Source organism: Littorina saxatilis, linkage group LG6 (assembly GCF_037325665.1).
Source record: "Littorina saxatilis isolate snail1 linkage group LG6, US_GU_Lsax_2.0, whole genome shotgun sequence".
Lineage (NCBI taxonomy): Eukaryota > Metazoa > Mollusca > Gastropoda > Littorinimorpha > Littorinidae > Littorina > Littorina saxatilis.
The window spans coordinates 54,961,530-54,979,029 of NC_090250.1; the positions used below are offsets into that span (position 1 = coordinate 54,961,530).

At 41.5% G+C, this 17,500-nt stretch overlaps 1 protein-coding gene across 1 annotated transcript in view; it reads left to right on the top strand.

The window, feature by feature from the left end:
- The window catches only part of LOC138969542 (iduronate 2-sulfatase-like), a 20,517-nt gene that overhangs the window by 418 nt on the left and 2,599 nt on the right, over window positions 1-17,500 (top strand). The window contains exons 2-9 of the mRNA XM_070342369.1: window positions 803-1,044; window positions 2,006-2,183; window positions 3,282-3,379; window positions 4,386-4,569; window positions 6,389-6,549; window positions 13,084-13,210; window positions 14,100-14,254; window positions 14,400-14,612. Of these exons, the coding sequence (XP_070198470.1) occupies window positions 803-1,044; window positions 2,006-2,183; window positions 3,282-3,379; window positions 4,386-4,569; window positions 6,389-6,549; window positions 13,084-13,210; window positions 14,100-14,254; window positions 14,400-14,612 (1,358 nt within the window). The remainder of the gene's footprint in view (window positions 1-802; window positions 1,045-2,005; window positions 2,184-3,281; window positions 3,380-4,385; window positions 4,570-6,388; window positions 6,550-13,083; window positions 13,211-14,099; window positions 14,255-14,399; window positions 14,613-17,500) is intronic.

Here is a 17,500-nt window from a genome sequence, read left to right on the forward strand (position 1 = left end):
GGGGATGCATGCTTGGTATTTTCGTGTTTCTATAAAGCACCAAACTCTGACATCGATTACAGGATCTTTCCCGGGCGCACTTGGTCTTGTGCTTGTGTGAACACACGAAGGGGGATAATGCACTAGCAGGTTGACCTGGGTGATCGGAAAAATCTAATGTAAGTGTGTGTGTCAACGCGGATACATGAGTGCCAAGTTGAGCGAATTGGTTTCAGTGAAATTCTAAACGACGAAGCTGGCAGTGAGGTTGAGGTAGATAAGCAATCCGTAGTGGGTTTTTTTAACATCATAACAAAATCGTGTAAACCTGGTGTTATATAGGAAGCCACGTAGTGTGCTCTATGTCTCTTCTGATTACTAAATTGTCCCATCGCTGGGAAATTCAGGTCGCTCCCTCCCAGTGGAAAGCTAGCAGGAACAGAGTCATGCCTCCCCAGGTGTCTGCGTGTTTAGGTGTAATCAGCCACCTGCACTTATGGCAGAATGACCGAGGTCTTCTACGTGCCACAGTGATGACAGGGGGGGGGGGGGGGGTGGACCATGGATAACGTCTCCGAGTCTGCTCATAAAGTTGACCCATGTCCGTCCCGGCCAAGATTCGACTCTGGGATCGCAAGTCCAGTGCTCCACCGACTGAGCTACTGTCCGGCCGTGGAAAACAAACTTAACGTTGAGGTTTTCTCGGCTGTTGTTCAAGCTAGACTTTCGAAACTTTGCACACTTCTAGGGTTTGATGATCCCACGAAGTGACCCCAGTTTTGTTGACCCTCGTCAAACTTTATGTATACATCTATGTTGATAGAAAAACGACAGATCCACTTCACACATGACCCAACCTCCCCACCTCCCACCGGGTCCGCTGGGAGTCAGGACCCACTGACCACATGGCTGACCAGGGCGGTCACCACTCGGCCCAACGTCCTCTTCCTCATCGCGGACGATCTGCGGCCCAAGCTGGGATGTTACGGCGAAAGCAACATGGTTACTCCCAACATTGACCAGCTGGCCAGCCAGAGTGTCCGCTTTGACCGCGCCTATGTCCAGGTGAGAATTACACCAAGGATGAGTATGAAATCACAGTAATAGACTGCCAACGTTCCAAAATTCAAAAAGATTCGTATGATTACAAACTATCTGTAGACTTTTGTTTTAGAGGACATTTGTCTTTTTATTAGTATGATTAGTATGATTGCAAACGATGGAATCAAACAAAAAATCTGTGGAAAATTTAGAGGACATAAATATTTTTTTAATAGTAGGATTAGTACGATTACAAACGATAAAATCGAGAAAAAAAAATCGGTATAAAATGTACCAGACATTTGTCTTTTTATTAATAGGATTAGTATAATCATAAACGAAAGAATCGAACAAAACAACTGTAGAAAATGTAGAGGACATTATTTTGTCTTTTTAGTAGTAGGATTAGGATGATTAAAAACGATAGAACAGAACAAACAAATGCTATAGTAAATTAAAACTACATTTTAAATTCTGTAAACATGTCTGTATGAGGCTATTCGTGTTTTGTTTTAGTAGCGTAGCACTGCAGTGAAGGATGGCGTACACATTCTTCCGGTTTTTTTTCTCCATTTTTTTGTTTTGATAAATATCCTGATGACGTCATATCGGGGTTTAAAAAAACCCTCTGAGGCGGCACTGTGGCGACATCGTTTTCATCATTTGCCAGCAAGCTGTATGTGGGCCGAGCCGTTGTCAGCGTACACATTCTTTCGGTTTTGTTTTCTTCATTTTTTCATTTTGATAAATATCGTGATGACGTCATGTCGGGGTTTTAAGAAACTCGGAGGCGGCACTGTGGCGAACTCATTTTTGATATTTGCCAGCAAGCGGTGTGTGGGCCGAGCCGTTGTCAGCGTACACATTCTTCCGTTTTTTTCTGTCCATTTTTTTCATTTTGATAAATATCGTGATGGCGTCATGTCGGGGTTTTAAGAAACTCTAAGGCGGCACTGTGGCGACCTCATTGTTCATTATTTTAAAGCAAGCTGTGTGTGGGCCGAGCCGGGCGTCCTTCCTGACTGGACGTCGCCCGGACACCACCCGTGTGGTGGACCTGCACACCTACTGGAGAACTGCTGGCGGCAACTTCACCACGCTGCCCCAGTACTTCAGGGAACACGGCTACGTCACCCAGGGCGTCGGCAAGGTTTTCCACCCAGGTCAGTCATGCGTACATAGTACAGGAGCAGCGTATGCATGTATACAGAATAATTAATGATTGAACACTGGACAAGCGCGCTTATGGGATACGAGAATCCGCTGATAAACGAGAAAATATGCACGCATGTGGCCCATCAGAAACGCGCCCATATAGGCTATAAAACGCGCTCAAATGGACGCGCTCATGTGGGCTATGCGCTCTTTTGGGAAGCTCCGGCCGCGCTATTGCCAGTAGCCATGTTCCCAAACCGGCAAGGTCTTCAAGCCAGGTTTGGGACAACGGGTGTATTTTAGCACCCAGATAATACTTCTTGTAGGAACCATTTAACGATAGCTTACTTCTTACGAGGACAAAAAATAACACTAGAATAAAAAAAAATCACAACAAATGTTAATCAATTAAACGGTTAATTTTTGACAAGAAATGACATTCAAAATATGTACATCGACCAAATGACCTTTGTGATGAATAGTCGGACAAACAATTACAAGACAATGAAACATAAATCGAAGTTTTTGCTAGGACTGCGTTCAATACCTGGCAAGATGGTCAGTCGTAAACGTTAAAATAGTCATAGATCCTTTTCAGTCTTTTACGCGAGATAAGACCATCAACCCCTTAAGCTACACATTCTAAAATCTATAGCTTGACTGTGTGCAGTGAGAATCGTTTGCTGAATTACTTTCTAAGCCAACGTCTTTGCCAACCTGCAACAGTAATTGCTATTGATAGAAAATAATCAATGTAGACGTACACAAAGAGCACAACAGTATTACGGTGTAATTCCTGTCTTTCCTTTTCCATGATAATGATGCTACTGCTGCTGCTGTTGATGATGATTATGTTGTTGGTGTTGTTATTGATGTTGAAGATGATGTTGAAGACGTTGAAGATAATGTTGTTGTAAATCTTGATGATGATGTTGTTGTTGATGTTGACTATGATGTTGTTAATGCTGATGAACACGATGATGACGATGGTTATGGTGACATGACGACGCCGACGATGATAATGATAACGACGACACCGATTCTTATGACAATAACGACGGCGACGATGATGATAACGATGCAATAACCATACAGTGGACATGCAGGTATAAGCGGAGGCAACAACGACGACGAGCTGTACAGCTGGTCAGCACCCACCTACCTGGGAGTGCCCAACATGCAGCCAGAGAATGACCCTAAGGCGGTCAGTACTGACCACTCTTTCACTCCCTCATATACTCGTAGATAGCAAGTGTTGTAATATGGTTTATCAGCTACACACGTGAGAGAGACCGCCTATGAGATAACAATATCGTTCAATTGACTGGTGGGTATATCATGTAAATGAGGTCGTGTCAAACTAGTCTGGCAGGGACCACATTTTCCACTGCTTTTGATGAAAATGTCGCCGAGACAAACGTCATTGTAGGAACCTTTTTACCCTTGCTGCTTTCACTGGAAGAATTGTGAGAACTTACACTTGACGCTTTACTTTCTGGAGTGACGTATGTTTGCTTTGATGTCACGTATTCACGAGGCTTTGGAAGAGATCGAGGTTCCATAAGACCCATCTTCAATTTGGGCGCCTCGACTGCGGGACGTTTTGAGCAAAAGACAGGGAAGTACAGTATGTAGGATAAACAGAATACTACATGGCTTGCTGTGTCGTACCAGATTTTCACTCGTTGCCTTTTCAAATGCTGAAAGGCTCGCTTTCGCTCGCATTTCAATATTTAAAAAAGCAACTCGTGTAAATCTGGTACGACACTGCACGCCATGTAGTATTCTCTGTAATTGAAATGTCGTTTTAATCACATCACCGCCAAACTGTTTGCCTTGTCATACGTGCGTTGTTGATGGTAGCGAAATATGTGTAGTGTGTCCTCTATCATCAGTAAAAGTTACGAACCCTAAAGGAGTTTGGGCCGTAGTTTACTTTTCCTATCCCCGGCAGAACAATTCTGCGCACAACCGTTCAGACATGTAAACATACCTATTTAATCCCCAGTATTACCCTTGGCTTCCTGCCATCTTCAAGAATAGTTGAGACGGCACTGCGGCGACCTCATTTGCATTATATGTTTTAATGTGTTTCTTGTTCATCAATGTTTTAGATTGATAGATTCATGAACTAACCTTTCTTTGTTGGATTTGTTATGTTTGTATTGGTTTGTTTATTTTTGTTTTTTGTTTATCTTTTGTTTTTACAGTATCACAAGTCGACGTTACAACCGGTGAACGTGACAGAGTTAGGCGATCTGCAGGATACAGATGTGGCAGACTTCAGCATCGACTTTCTCCGGAACCATTCCCGGAAGAGCGACAAGCCGTTTTTCCTTGTGGTGGGGTTCCGCAAGCCCCATCTGCCGTGGCGTTACCCCATGGAATACACCGGTAGGCACATCCTCTCAATTACTATTAGGCCAAAAAAAAAAGGTCTGTTTACGGTAACATAAGCCAAAAAAATAGGGACGGTAGGTCGGGATGTTTTTTTTGGTTTATTTTTACATTATTTTGCCAAAAAAACAAAGATTTTTTTTTTTTTCCCAAATGCCAAAAAAAGTCTAGGGTCGTGCGAAAAAACTAGGGTCGGTCGGGTTACCGTAAACAGACCTATTTTTTTGTGGCCTTATGAGCCGTCTAATGTTGTCATCTTCTTCTGCGTTCGATGTTATCGCCGTTAAATCCTCAGTTCGGTGGCTGCCAAGAAGTCCAAATGTTGTCATAATTTACACGTACCATTCTTTCATCTGGCGTAAACTATTAAGTAAACCTGTGCAGTTCTGTTCAGGGTTTATATTACAAAATGTCTGGTCTTTCCACTTTAACGCATGCCGATTTACAGCCTAGCTTATTTGTGTGCAGAATGGACATTATGTCTCTCCTTATTTCACAGATTTGACAAAGGTGTCAGGTGTCAGGTGTCAGGTGTCAGGTGCCAGGTGTCAGGTGCCAGACTGGCGCTATTTAGTGTGTGAGCAAGGAGGCTCTTATCTAACGTAAAGCCGGGTCAGGTCTTATCACGTTAGCACGACAAAAGCTTGGCTTCTTCTTCGAGCTCTTTATTCAAGACGATCATACATGGGGTGTCCAGTGCGCATGTGCAAAAGTACAATAACTTCCCATCAGATGATGACATCATTACATACGTCATCTTATGATCACTATCGTCACAGATCTTTTGTGGTTTTCAAGATGGTTTCAGAGAGAAGACAAGTGCCTCTCACTAGTATGAAACATGACAATGTTTACAAGCTCAAAAGAATATTTTATAAACAGCTATTTTGTGATCTATGTTAAACTCATACTGCAAAGATAAGTACAACATAATGATGCTATAGGGTGTAAAGGAACAAAAGCAATGAAATGACATTTTGGAAACTGATTTTTTTCTTGGAATTTTCACAGTTCCTACCAAGAGTATAATTATGAGAATCGGCCATACTCGACTCAGGCAGGAAATAACAAAATAAGTGTAACTGTAATTTTAATTACTGATTCATCCGCCTAAAACAAACCCCACACGTATCGACAGTGACGTCACGTCCGCATCCGGTCTGCGCTCAGTCAGTGTTGTCGTGGCTGTACATGTGTATCTTTGTGACAGCCTGCCTAGCTGTCAGTCAATCGATATGAGGCTTATATCGCGCGTATTCCGTGGGTACAGTTCTAAGCGCAGGGATTTTTTTTGTAAAATCTTTTTTTATGCAATTTATATCGCGCACATATTCAAGGCGCAGGGATTTATTTATGCCGTGTGAGATGGAATTTTTTTTACACAATACATCACGCATTCACATCGGCCAGCAGATCGCAGCCATTTCGGCGCATATCCTACTTTTCACGGCCTATTATTCCAAGTCACACGGGTATTTTGGTGGACATTTTTATCTATGCCTATACAATTTTGCCAGGAAAGACCCTTTTGTCAATCGTGGGATCTTTAACGTGCACACCCCAATGTAGTGTACACGAAGGGACCTCGGTTTTTCGTCTCATCCGAAAGACTAGCACTTGAACTCACCACCTAGGTTAGGAAAGGGGGGAGAAAATTGCTAACGCCCTGACCCAGGGTCGAACTCGCAACCTCTCGCTTCCGAGCGCAAGTGCGTTACCACTCGGCCACCCAGTCCTGTGTCGGTGTCTGTGTCTCTGTGTCTATGGTTTTGTGTCCCTACTTCCGCTACTGTATTTCCGCATAATGTGTGTGCAGATCTGTACCCGCTGTCTAACATCCAGCTGGCCCCTCACCGTACTGTTCCGCCACAGATGCCCCCCATCGCCTTCAGTACTTTCGGTGAACTGAGGAAGTTTGAGGACATCATTGCACTCAACGTCAGCATGCCATACGGACCCATTCCTGAAGACTATCAGGTACAGCTTAACTGCTTTACCTCAGTATTTTCTGTAGCTCTCTGGCATGATAAAAGTTTTGTGCGGATTGGTTATTCATCATTGGCTGATCAAAAAGAAGGCACGTAGAATGATGGGGTAGCGCGCCAAAGACAAGATCTATTACCGAAGGGAAGTAAGCGATGCAAACATTGATTTAAGTATATGACAGCTGTACACCTGGCACCTAAGGCAAGGGATATTGAAACATTGAACAATTCACCTCCGGCGGCACTATAGAACATAGTTTTGCGAACATGAAGTTGAAAAGGGTAACAACAAAAAAAGTCGTCATCGACTGTCACCCTTCGATTGTCGCCTCCTCGTTGTTGACTTCCGGCGATATTCCATGTTGATGTATAAGTTAACTGGGCTTAGATGCACAACTGCGACTTCTGCTGTCGCTTGTTGTCTTAGTTTCAATGATAATCTTTCCACATATCTCTCCGGTGCCGTTGACTGTGCATATAGAACGCTTGCTTCACCTAGTTTTTTTTTTAATTTGTTGACCGATGAAGCTAATATTCATTCATGGGCTTGAATGCTTGATCTGCGTGAGACTTACGTAGAGGGACTGAACAATTTACTTGTGTGTTGGATTTTTATGAGAGATTTCTTTTGATTTATTGCATTATGTATAAGAGAACCACGCATATTATCTTTAAAAAGGCAAAGGCAATCAAACAGGAGTGAAATCTGCTTCGCTAAACACAACGCATTGCAGAGCTATGACAGAACGACACCGCGATTATATGGCAATCCGAATGGTGCAAAAGTCCCTTTTAGCTCTTGATGTCTAAATAACACATTATTTAGCTAAATAACGCGTTATTTAGCTAAACAATGCTTTATTTAGCTATATCATGCATTATTTAGCTAAATAATGCATTGTTTAAATTAAACAATGCATTATTTACAGATACAGAAAAAATAGAGCCCAGAGCACTAAATAATGCATTGTTTAGCATAAATAATGCATGATATAGCTAAATAAAGCATTGTTTAGCTAAGGTGTAAGATTGGACCATGCAAGGTTGGACCATGTAAGGTTGGACCATGTAAGATTGGACCATGTAAGGTTGGACCATGTAAGGTTGGACCATGTAAGGTTGGACCATGTAAGATTGGACCATGTAAGGTTGGACCATGTAAGGTTGGACCATGCAAGGTTGGACCATGTAAGATTGGACCATGCAAGATTGGACCATGCAAGATTGGACCATGTAAGATTGGACCATGTAAGGTTGGACCATGTAAGGTTGGACCATGTAAGATTGGACCATGTAAGGTTGGACCATGCAAGGTTGGACCATGTAAGATTGGACCATGCAAGATTGGACCATGTAAGATTGGACCATGTAAGGTTGAACCATGTAAGGTTGGACCATGTAAGGTTGGACCATGTAAGATTGGACCATGCAAGGTTGGACCATGCAAGATTGGACCATGCAAGATTGGACCATGTAAGATTGGACCATGTAAGGTTGGACCATGTAAGGTTGGACCATGTAAGATTGGACCATGTAAGGTTGGACCATGTAAGGTTGGACCATGTAAGGTTGGACCATGTAAGATTGGACCATGTAAGGTTGGACCATGTAAGATTGGACCATGTAAGATTGGACCATGTAAGGTTGGACCATGTAAGGTTGGACCATGTAAGGTTGGACCATGTAAGGTTGGACCATGTAAGATTGGACCATGTAAGATTGGACCATGCAAGGTTGGACCATGCAAGGTTGGACCATGTAAGATTGGACCATGCAAGATTGGACCATGTAAGATTGGACCATGTAAGGTTGAACCATGTAAGGTTGGACCATGTAAGATTGGACCATGTAAGATTGGACCATGTAAGGTTGGACCATGTAAGGTTGGACCATGTAAGATTGGACCATGTAAGATTGGACCATGCGTGACCCAACATGTTTTAAAATCGTCACCACGAGTTTTCGTCACACTCAACAATGGAACTTTAATTAGTGTACAGATGCTAGTTGTCTGATTGGTCAGTTTGAGAATCAACAGAGCTCTCGTGGATCCACGGAAACACGTGGAAAAAAACAACAAGAGAAAAAACGGCTTCGCGATGCGCTAAACAATGAATTGTTTACGGTATATAATATTTTATTTACGGTATATATAGAGCTTAAACAATGACCACGAGTTGATTACTGGAAAATAAACCACGAGTGGGTATTTGCAGCCGCTTGGTAATTCACGAGTGTGCGGAGCACACGAGTGAATTACCAAGCGGCTGCAAATACCCACGAGTGGTTTATTTTCCAGTAATCAACGAGTTGTCATTGTTTAAGCTATTTATACAACGACCAACACGGGTCGAACATGCAGTCATGCAGACGACATTTTGTAGGCAATTTCATTTCAGCCTAATCACTCAGAGTGTCAAATGCGCGTCATTCAAATAGTCCCTATTCTTTTACTTTATTCTTAGTCTCCGACTCGTCGGCATTATACTTGTCTCGTCTAAATATCGGACCCCATTGCTACGATTAAAACACAATAGCGTTTATATAGCTATTCTGACATTACATTCTGTGTTAAAAATAGAGAATACTACATGGCTTGCTGTGTCGTACCAGATTTACACGAGTTGTTTTTTTAAATAGTGAACTGCGAGCGAAAGCGAGCTGTTCACTATTTGAAAAAGCAACGAGTGTAAATCTGGTACGACACAGCAAGCCATGTAGTATTCTGTTTATCCTACATTATATACTTCTGTGCCAGATCTAACTAAAAGTCACCGACAGCGCTATTGCCTTTGGATCAACCCGCTTTAGAACTTCAAACCACTTTACTCAATTTGACATTCATTCCTCCGCCATGACACACACTCTCAAACTAGGACAAAGTAGTTCGCCTTTGTTAACACTGTTAAGTTTAATATTGAACATTGATGAAATAAATTCGAAGAACGAAATCATGGTCACTTCAAAATATACCAGATAAAAAGAAAAGCAGTGGCCACAGGATAAAAGAAACCAAATGGAACAACAACAGCAAAGCATATCCTTCCGCGATAGGATGACAGTCAAGTCGGAGCCAGGCGAGTCGACAGCTTTCAGATGGTCACTTCTCGGTTTGGTGACTGCACAAATATTTGTTGATGTTGATGGTACCAACGTGCACAGGCCCTGCAAACAGTGTTGTTAGCGTTTGCTGGGATGTGATTGAGGCAGTGGCAGTGGAGATGGCTGGAGTTGAAGTGGCCGATGCGGGCGAAACCAATGTGTCGTCTGCCGACACTGGCGACAGCTCCGAGACCGGTGCAGTGCCGTTTAGTATCACACTGAAGCCACGGTGTTCCTCTTGAGAAATGCTGCTGTAATTGTTAATACTCTGGACGTTTTTGTGCCAAGATAGCTGCATTATTTTGGTCGGAGGAACGTTATTCTCGGAAAGTTTCTGCACTAGGAACTTGCGTGCAGAGTGGTTGGTGTAGATCTACCTCGTGTTGATGATCCCAGCTTTTCTGCACATGTTTTTCATGGTTGCTGACAACTTGTTGACGCCGACAGGTTGGCGCTTGAACCATGGAAATTCTTCAGATGCAACTTTTGTGTTTGTTGCACAATAGAAGGGGGAACTTGTCTCGGAGTAACCTTTTGGTCGGAGAGCTGCGTATGTTTTGTAAACTGCGACAGGGCAGCGCTCATCGTTCGACGCCCAAGCTTTCGGACAGACATCACGCACAGACTTTGGATTGTCGCCCTGGCATGTTTTGGATTGTCTTTCGCAAAATTGGAGATATTCTCTGCCATTACTGTCTTCATGTAAGGACACGTCTCCCCACTGCATGTGCCTGTGAGGAGTCACGCTCGGCTGCCCAGATCAAAGTTGACTGTGTTTTGCCACCACAGAGTATTCAGGATTGCTTCTGGATCTGCGACTCGGAGCTGTTTTGTCTGCCACAGCTTGTCAACATCTTCATGTTTCAGCGGTTGACCCCTGTTAGGTAAGTTGCCACAATTAACCTTCCTGTTTAACAATCTTCTGCTTTGTCTTCACGACTTCTCTCAGTTAACGGATGTACAGTAGAAACTTTTTAGACTTCAACTGTCGATGGATACTGCTAAGAAGGCCCCTCAGCGTGGATGGTTTATACTCTTTGCCATCCGGTTTTTTCAAACTCATGAAAAAAGAGCAGAGAATTGTGCATAATTCTTGTGGTTGGATGGTGCTAATCACGCCTAATGTTTCTTATGTCCCCGTGTTTCGCCATAAACGTCGATAGGCGACGTATATCGTAAACCGTTTTTCGGAGAGTGTTCTTGTTCTTGTTTGTCTGAACGAATGAGTCTATTGGAGAAAAATCATAAATCATGGATGACTCACTCTTTTCTTCATCGACTTTGTCATTCGCTTCATCACCAAACATGTCTTCGAACAGCTCATCACTCAAAAATTCGTTCAGTGTTGACAAATCGGTTTTCGTGACAGTTGCCATTTTGTTGCAAAAGTAGTTCTTCATGAATGTGTAAAATAATTTAGCTTGACATTCCGGTTGATCCCATGTACTACTAATTTACATAGCTTGACCTTCCGGTTGACCTCATTTACATGATATACACACGTGTGATTTGAACGATTTTTATCTCACGGGTATCTCTCTCACGTATGTAGGATAATCATGTTTTTGTCAGCAGCAAGGACCAGAATGGTCCATGTCGTTGATTGCAGACGACGGTTCCCTTTCCGCATGAAGCCACGGAAATAACCGAACATTGAAAAACCCACGGACATGTATTACGGAGAAAACTCGGGATAACCGGATGTTTAGCATTACGTCAATATGCTAGGAATCCTATGACGTCATGACGTATCATACTTGCCTACGTAGATTGTATACATGTTCGAAAGTCTGACTGTTGTGAATTCGCGTGGTGAAGACTGCGGTAAATCTGTAGATAAGAGAACAAGGATTGTCTCAGAAGAAACGACTAAATGTTTCAGACCGGTAACTTCATTTCAACATTGCACTATATAATGGACGTTCTATGTGACAGGAGAGTTTGCTGATTTTGTGTTAAACATTGGAGAGATCGTCTGCTAGAATCAGAGATAGGTCGCTTCAGATTGCAGCTTCTGGAAATTTGCAAGGTTTGTTGCCTGTTAAAGAACTGGATTTTCCACGTAATGTATGTCATGTACAGAAAGCAACAACAAAAACACACACAAAGCAAATGGCATTGTCTGTCGACTAGGCATACACGTCAGCCATTGTTGTTACAGTTTTGAGTCAACGTTGTACGTATTCTTCCGCAACAGGGTCCAATCGTCTGGGTTTCAAATGTTCTAAAAATAAATTCTAGTGTTGATTATTTTTTAGCCCTCTTTATTCTTACTTCGAATAATCCACGTGTGATTTTTGGGTTTAATCAAAGTAGTTCGTTCTAATTTCTCACTTGTCTAAAAATAATCAACTAGATTTAATCCACCCCTCGGTTGCATTGCAGGAGTTGTATAAAATGTATTATTTACCAAATCATGAATTATATAGCGGAAACCTATTATATAGCTATATAAAGCATTATTTAGTGTAATAATACTATTTCAAGGCAAAAACAGTAAATAATAAATTATTTAGATAAATAATAAATTATTTATCTAAATAATAAATTATTTATCTAAATAATATTTTATTTATCTAAATAATATTTTATTTAGATAAATAATATTTTATTTATCTAAATAATATTTTATTTACATATAATATTTTATTTGTCTAAATAATATTTTATTTAGATAAATAATATTTTATTTATCTAAATAATATTTTATTTAGACAAATAACACTTTATTTACATATAATATATTGTTTAGAGAAAACGCGTAATTATTTATAAATAATGAGTTATTTACAAACACAATCTCTTATTTATGCTAAACAATGCATTATTTAGTGCTCTGGGCTCTCTTTTTTCTGTATCTGTAAATAATGCATTGTTTAATTTAAACAATGCATTATTTAGCTAAATAATGCATGATATAGCTAAATAAAGCATTGTTTAGCTAAATAACGCGTTATTTAGCTAAATAATGTGTTATTTAGACATCAAGAGCTAAAAGGGACTTTTGCACCATTCGGATTGCCATACGATTAGACCTTGTCAGCGACAGCTCTCCTAAAGTGGCAGGAGTGCATCTAAGGCCATTCTTTTGATGCATCGAATATCACCGAAGTCAACAACCAGGATGCAACAATGGAATGGCGACATTGGATGTCGACTTTAAAAATCACTCTGAGTTGACAAAACTCTGTTCTATCTAGCCGTCGATGGCAAATCCAGAACCACGTAGGAGACGGGCAACGAGGGATAAAGATTGTGTGTTGTATAAAGCAATAAAAGGAACAGCAAGTACCGTAAAACTGTCGGTTAAGAACCTGCTTAAACAAAGACAAATCTGGTGATTCGAAATCGTTGCCAGGTGAAGGTAGATTGGGACATAATGATCGTAGGTTCTGATCCTAGCTTTTTTGTTACGTCCGACCAGCTGAAGCTTCGGCAGGGCTACTCAGCCGCTGTAAGTTACACTGACGCAGAACTGGGCCGTGTCCTGGCCGCCCTTGACCAGTCTGGACTGACCAACAACACTGTCATCGCCTTCATTGGTGACCATGGTGAGTCGGTGAAAGCAGAGATGGAGAATGTTACTTCATAATTTCATTATGTTACAGCATGTAACTTGTTTTCGTGAGAGATGGAGAATGTTACTTCATAATTTCATTATGTTACAGCATGAAACTTGTTTTCGTGAGAGATGGAGCATAATTTCATTATGTTACAGCATGTAACTTGTTTTCGTGAGAGAAGCGAAACTGATCTGCCAAAGGCATGACACAAATATAGTTGCATGGTGTCTTTACTCTATAAAGTACATACCAACAGTCTTTTCACATTTAGTCAAGTTTTAACATAGGGGGGGAATCGAGATGAGGGTCGTGGTGTATGTATGTATGTATGTATGTATGTGGATGTATGTATGTATGTTTGTATATATGTATGTATGTATGTATGTATGTATGTATGTATGTATGTATGTATGTATGTATGTATGTATGTATGTATATATATATATATATATGTGTGTGTGTGTGTGTGTGTGTGTGTGTGTGTGTGTGTGTGTGTGTGTGTGTGTGTGTACAGCGATTCAGAGATAACTACCATGAAACTTTGCATGAGAGTTTCTGAGTATGATATCCCCACGAGATGCGCGGCGAGATGTGCCCAAGAAACGGTACTTCCTCGCCCCACGCGCCAATGTCGCCTATATTCGCCTGTAAGAAACGGAGGACTGTTCGCGTATGTGTAGATATGACGTCACCCGTAACTCACTTTTTTTCTTCAGTGTTCTAAATAATTCGTTGTTTTGCTCCCACCAAGACGTGTAGATCTTGGCATCCGCGTGACGTAAAAACTAGATTTGATGACGTTACCCGTACAGGTTCCCGTGCACGTGCTGAAAAGTCCCACATCTAGATCTTTGTATTATTTGATGTTGACCAACAGGCTGGCAACTGGGTGAGAATGCTGAGTGGAGTAAGCACACCAACTTTGAGATAGCGGTGCGCATTCCCTTTACCATCTACATTCCTGGCGTGACGTCATCCAACCACCGCTTTCACTTCATCGACCCTCTCACCGTGCCGGCCGGCATAGGGCAGGTATAGTGCGTATGTGTGTGTGTATGTGTGTTTGTGTGTGTGTGTGTGTGTCTGTGTGTGTGTGTGTGTGTGTGTGTGTGTGTGTGTGTGTGTTTGATTTCTGTGTGTGAAAAATGGAAAACAAATTGAAAAAACCTCTCCCCAGGCGGCAGACCGGATCTCCAACGCCACGCACAGCCACAGTGACGCTCTGGTGGAAGCCGTGGATCTTTTCGCCACCTTGACGGAGCTCTCCGGGCTGCCTGTGCCCAAAACGTGCCCGACGCAATCTCGTCACGTGCCCGTGTGTACTGAGGGCACCAGTCTGTTGCCTGTCATCAGGCACGTGCAATCGTCTGGATCATCTCCAGAACAACCGGTAAGATCAGTTTTAGATGCACCTTCCTCCGTGAGTGCCCTGTGAGGTAAACGGCCATAGACATGTTCAGCCTATTACATGCAATAAGGAGCATCCTTCCACTTAAACACGTACCGAAAATCAACAACCTGGCTGCATTCTGTGGAGAGCGGGGCAACAGCCTGGCTGCATTCTGTGGAGAGCGGGGCAACAGCCTGGCTGCATTCTGTGAAAATGTGATTTGTTTGTGGGTGTATTCATTTTGGGAACTGGCTTTGGTGTCTCTCACAAAATGAGTTCATCAAGAAATCTTTACTCTGCAAAAGAAGCAATGAGGATGTTGGTATTTGGTGTGTGTACAGATGAAAGGATGTTGGTATTTGGTGTGTGTACAGATGAAAGGATGTTGGTATTTGGTGTGTGTACAGATGAAAGGATGTTGGTATTTGGTGTGTGTACAGATGAAAGGATGTTGGTATTTGGTGTGTGTACAGATGAAAGGATGTTGGTATTTGGTGTGTGTACAGATGAAAGGATGTTGGTATTTGGTGTGTGTACAGATGAAAGGATGTTGGTATTTGGTGTGTGTACAGATGAAAGGATGTTGGTATTTGGTGTGTGTACAGATGAAAGGATGTTGGTATTTGGTGTGTGTACAGATGAAAGGATGTTGGTATTTGGTGTGTGTACAGATGAAAGGATGTTGGTATTTGGTGTGTGTACAGATGAAAGGATGTTGGTATTTGGTGTGTGTACAGATGAAAGGATGTTGGTATTTGGTGTGTGTACAGATGAAAGGATGTTGGTATTTGGTGTGTGTACAGATGAAAGGATGTTGGTATTTGGTGTGTGTACAGATGAAAGGATGTTGGTATTTGGTGTGTGTACAGATGAAAGGATGTTGGTATTTGGTGTGTGTACAGATGAAAGGATGTTGGTATTTGGTGTGTGTACAGATGAAAGGATGTTGGTATTTGGTGTGTGTACAGATGAAAGGATGTTGGTATTTGGTGTGTGTACAGATGAAAGGATGTTGGTATTTGGTGTGTGTACAGATGAAAGGATGTTGGTATTTGGTGTGTGTACAGATGAAAGGATGTTGGTATTTGGTGTGTGTACAGATGAAAGGATGTTGGTATTTGGTGTGTGTACAGATGAAAGGATGTTGGTATTTGGTGTGTGTACAGATGAAAGGATGTTGGTATTTGGTGTGTGTACAGATGAAAGGATGTTGGTATTTGGTGTGTGTACAGATGAAAGGATGTTGGTATTTGGTGTGTGTACAGATGAAAGGATGTTGGTATTTGGTGTGTGTACAGATGAAAGGATGTTGGTATTTGGTGTGTGTACAGATGAAAGGATGTTGGTATTTGGTGTGTGTACAGATGAAAGGATGTTGGTATTTGGTGTGTGTACAGATGAAAGGATGTTGGTATTTGGTGTGTGTACAGATGAAAGGATGTTGGTATTTGGTGTGTGTACAGATGAAAGGATGTTGGTATTTGGTGTGTGTACAGATGAAAGGATGTTGGTATTTGGTGTGTGTACAGATGAAAGGATGTTGGTATTTGGTGTGTGTACAGATGAAAGGATGTTGGTATTTGGTGTGTGTACAGAAGAAAGGATGTTGGTATTTGGTGTGTGTACAGAAGAAAGGATGTTGGTATTTGGTGTGTGTACAGAAGAAAGGATGTTGGTATTTGGTGTGTGTACAGAAGAAAGGATGTTGGTATTTGGTGTGTGTACAGATGAAAGGATGTTTGTATTTGGTGTGTGTACAGATGAAAGGATGTTGGTATTTGGTGTGTGTACAGATGAAAGGATGTTGGTATTTGGTGTGTGTACAGAAGAAAGGATGTTGGTATTTGGTGTGTGTACAGAAGAAAGGATGTTGGTATTTGGTGTGTGTACAGATGAAAGGATGTTTGTATTTGGTGTGTGTACAGATGAAAGGATGTTGGTATTTGGTGTGTGTACAGATGAAAGGATGTTGGTATTTGGTGTGTGTACAGAAGAAAGGATGTTGGTATTTGGTGTGTGTACAGAAGAAAGGATGTTGGTATTTGGTGTGTGTACAGATGAAAGGATGTTGGTATTTGGTGTGTGTACAGATGAAAGGATGTTGGTATTTGGTGTGTGTACAGATGAAAGGATGTTTGTATTTGGTGTGTGTACAGATGAAAGGATGTTTGTATTTGGTGTGTGTACAGATGAAAGGATGTTTGTATTTGGTGTGTGTACAGATGAAAGGATGTTGGTATTTGGTGTGTGTACAGATGAAAGGATGTTGGTATTTGGTGTGTGTACAGATGAAAGGATGTTGGTATTTGGTGTGTGTACAGATGAAAGGATGGTCCTATTCCATACAAAGACAGGACAAATGTATTCCCAATCCATACAAAGATAGGACAAATCTATTCCCATTCCATACAAAGACAGGACAAATGTATTCCCATTCCATACAAAGACAGGACAAATGTATTCCCATTCCATACAAAGACAGGAAAATGTATTCCCATTCCATACAAAGACAGGACAAATGTATTCCCATTCCATACAAAGACAGGACAAATGTATTCCCATTCCATACAAAGATAGGACAAATCTATTCCCATTCCATACAAAGATAGGACACATGTATTCCTATTCCATACAAAGATAGGACTAATGTATTCCCATTCCATACAAAGATAGGACAAATCTATTCGCATTCCATACAAAGACAGGACAAATGTATTCCCATTCCATGCAAAGATAGGACACATCTATATCCATTCCATATACAGATAGGACAAATATATTGCCATTTAATACACAGATAGGACAAATCTATTCCCATTAATTACACAGATAGGACAAATCTATTCCCATTCTATACAAAGATAGGACAAATCTATATCCATTTCATA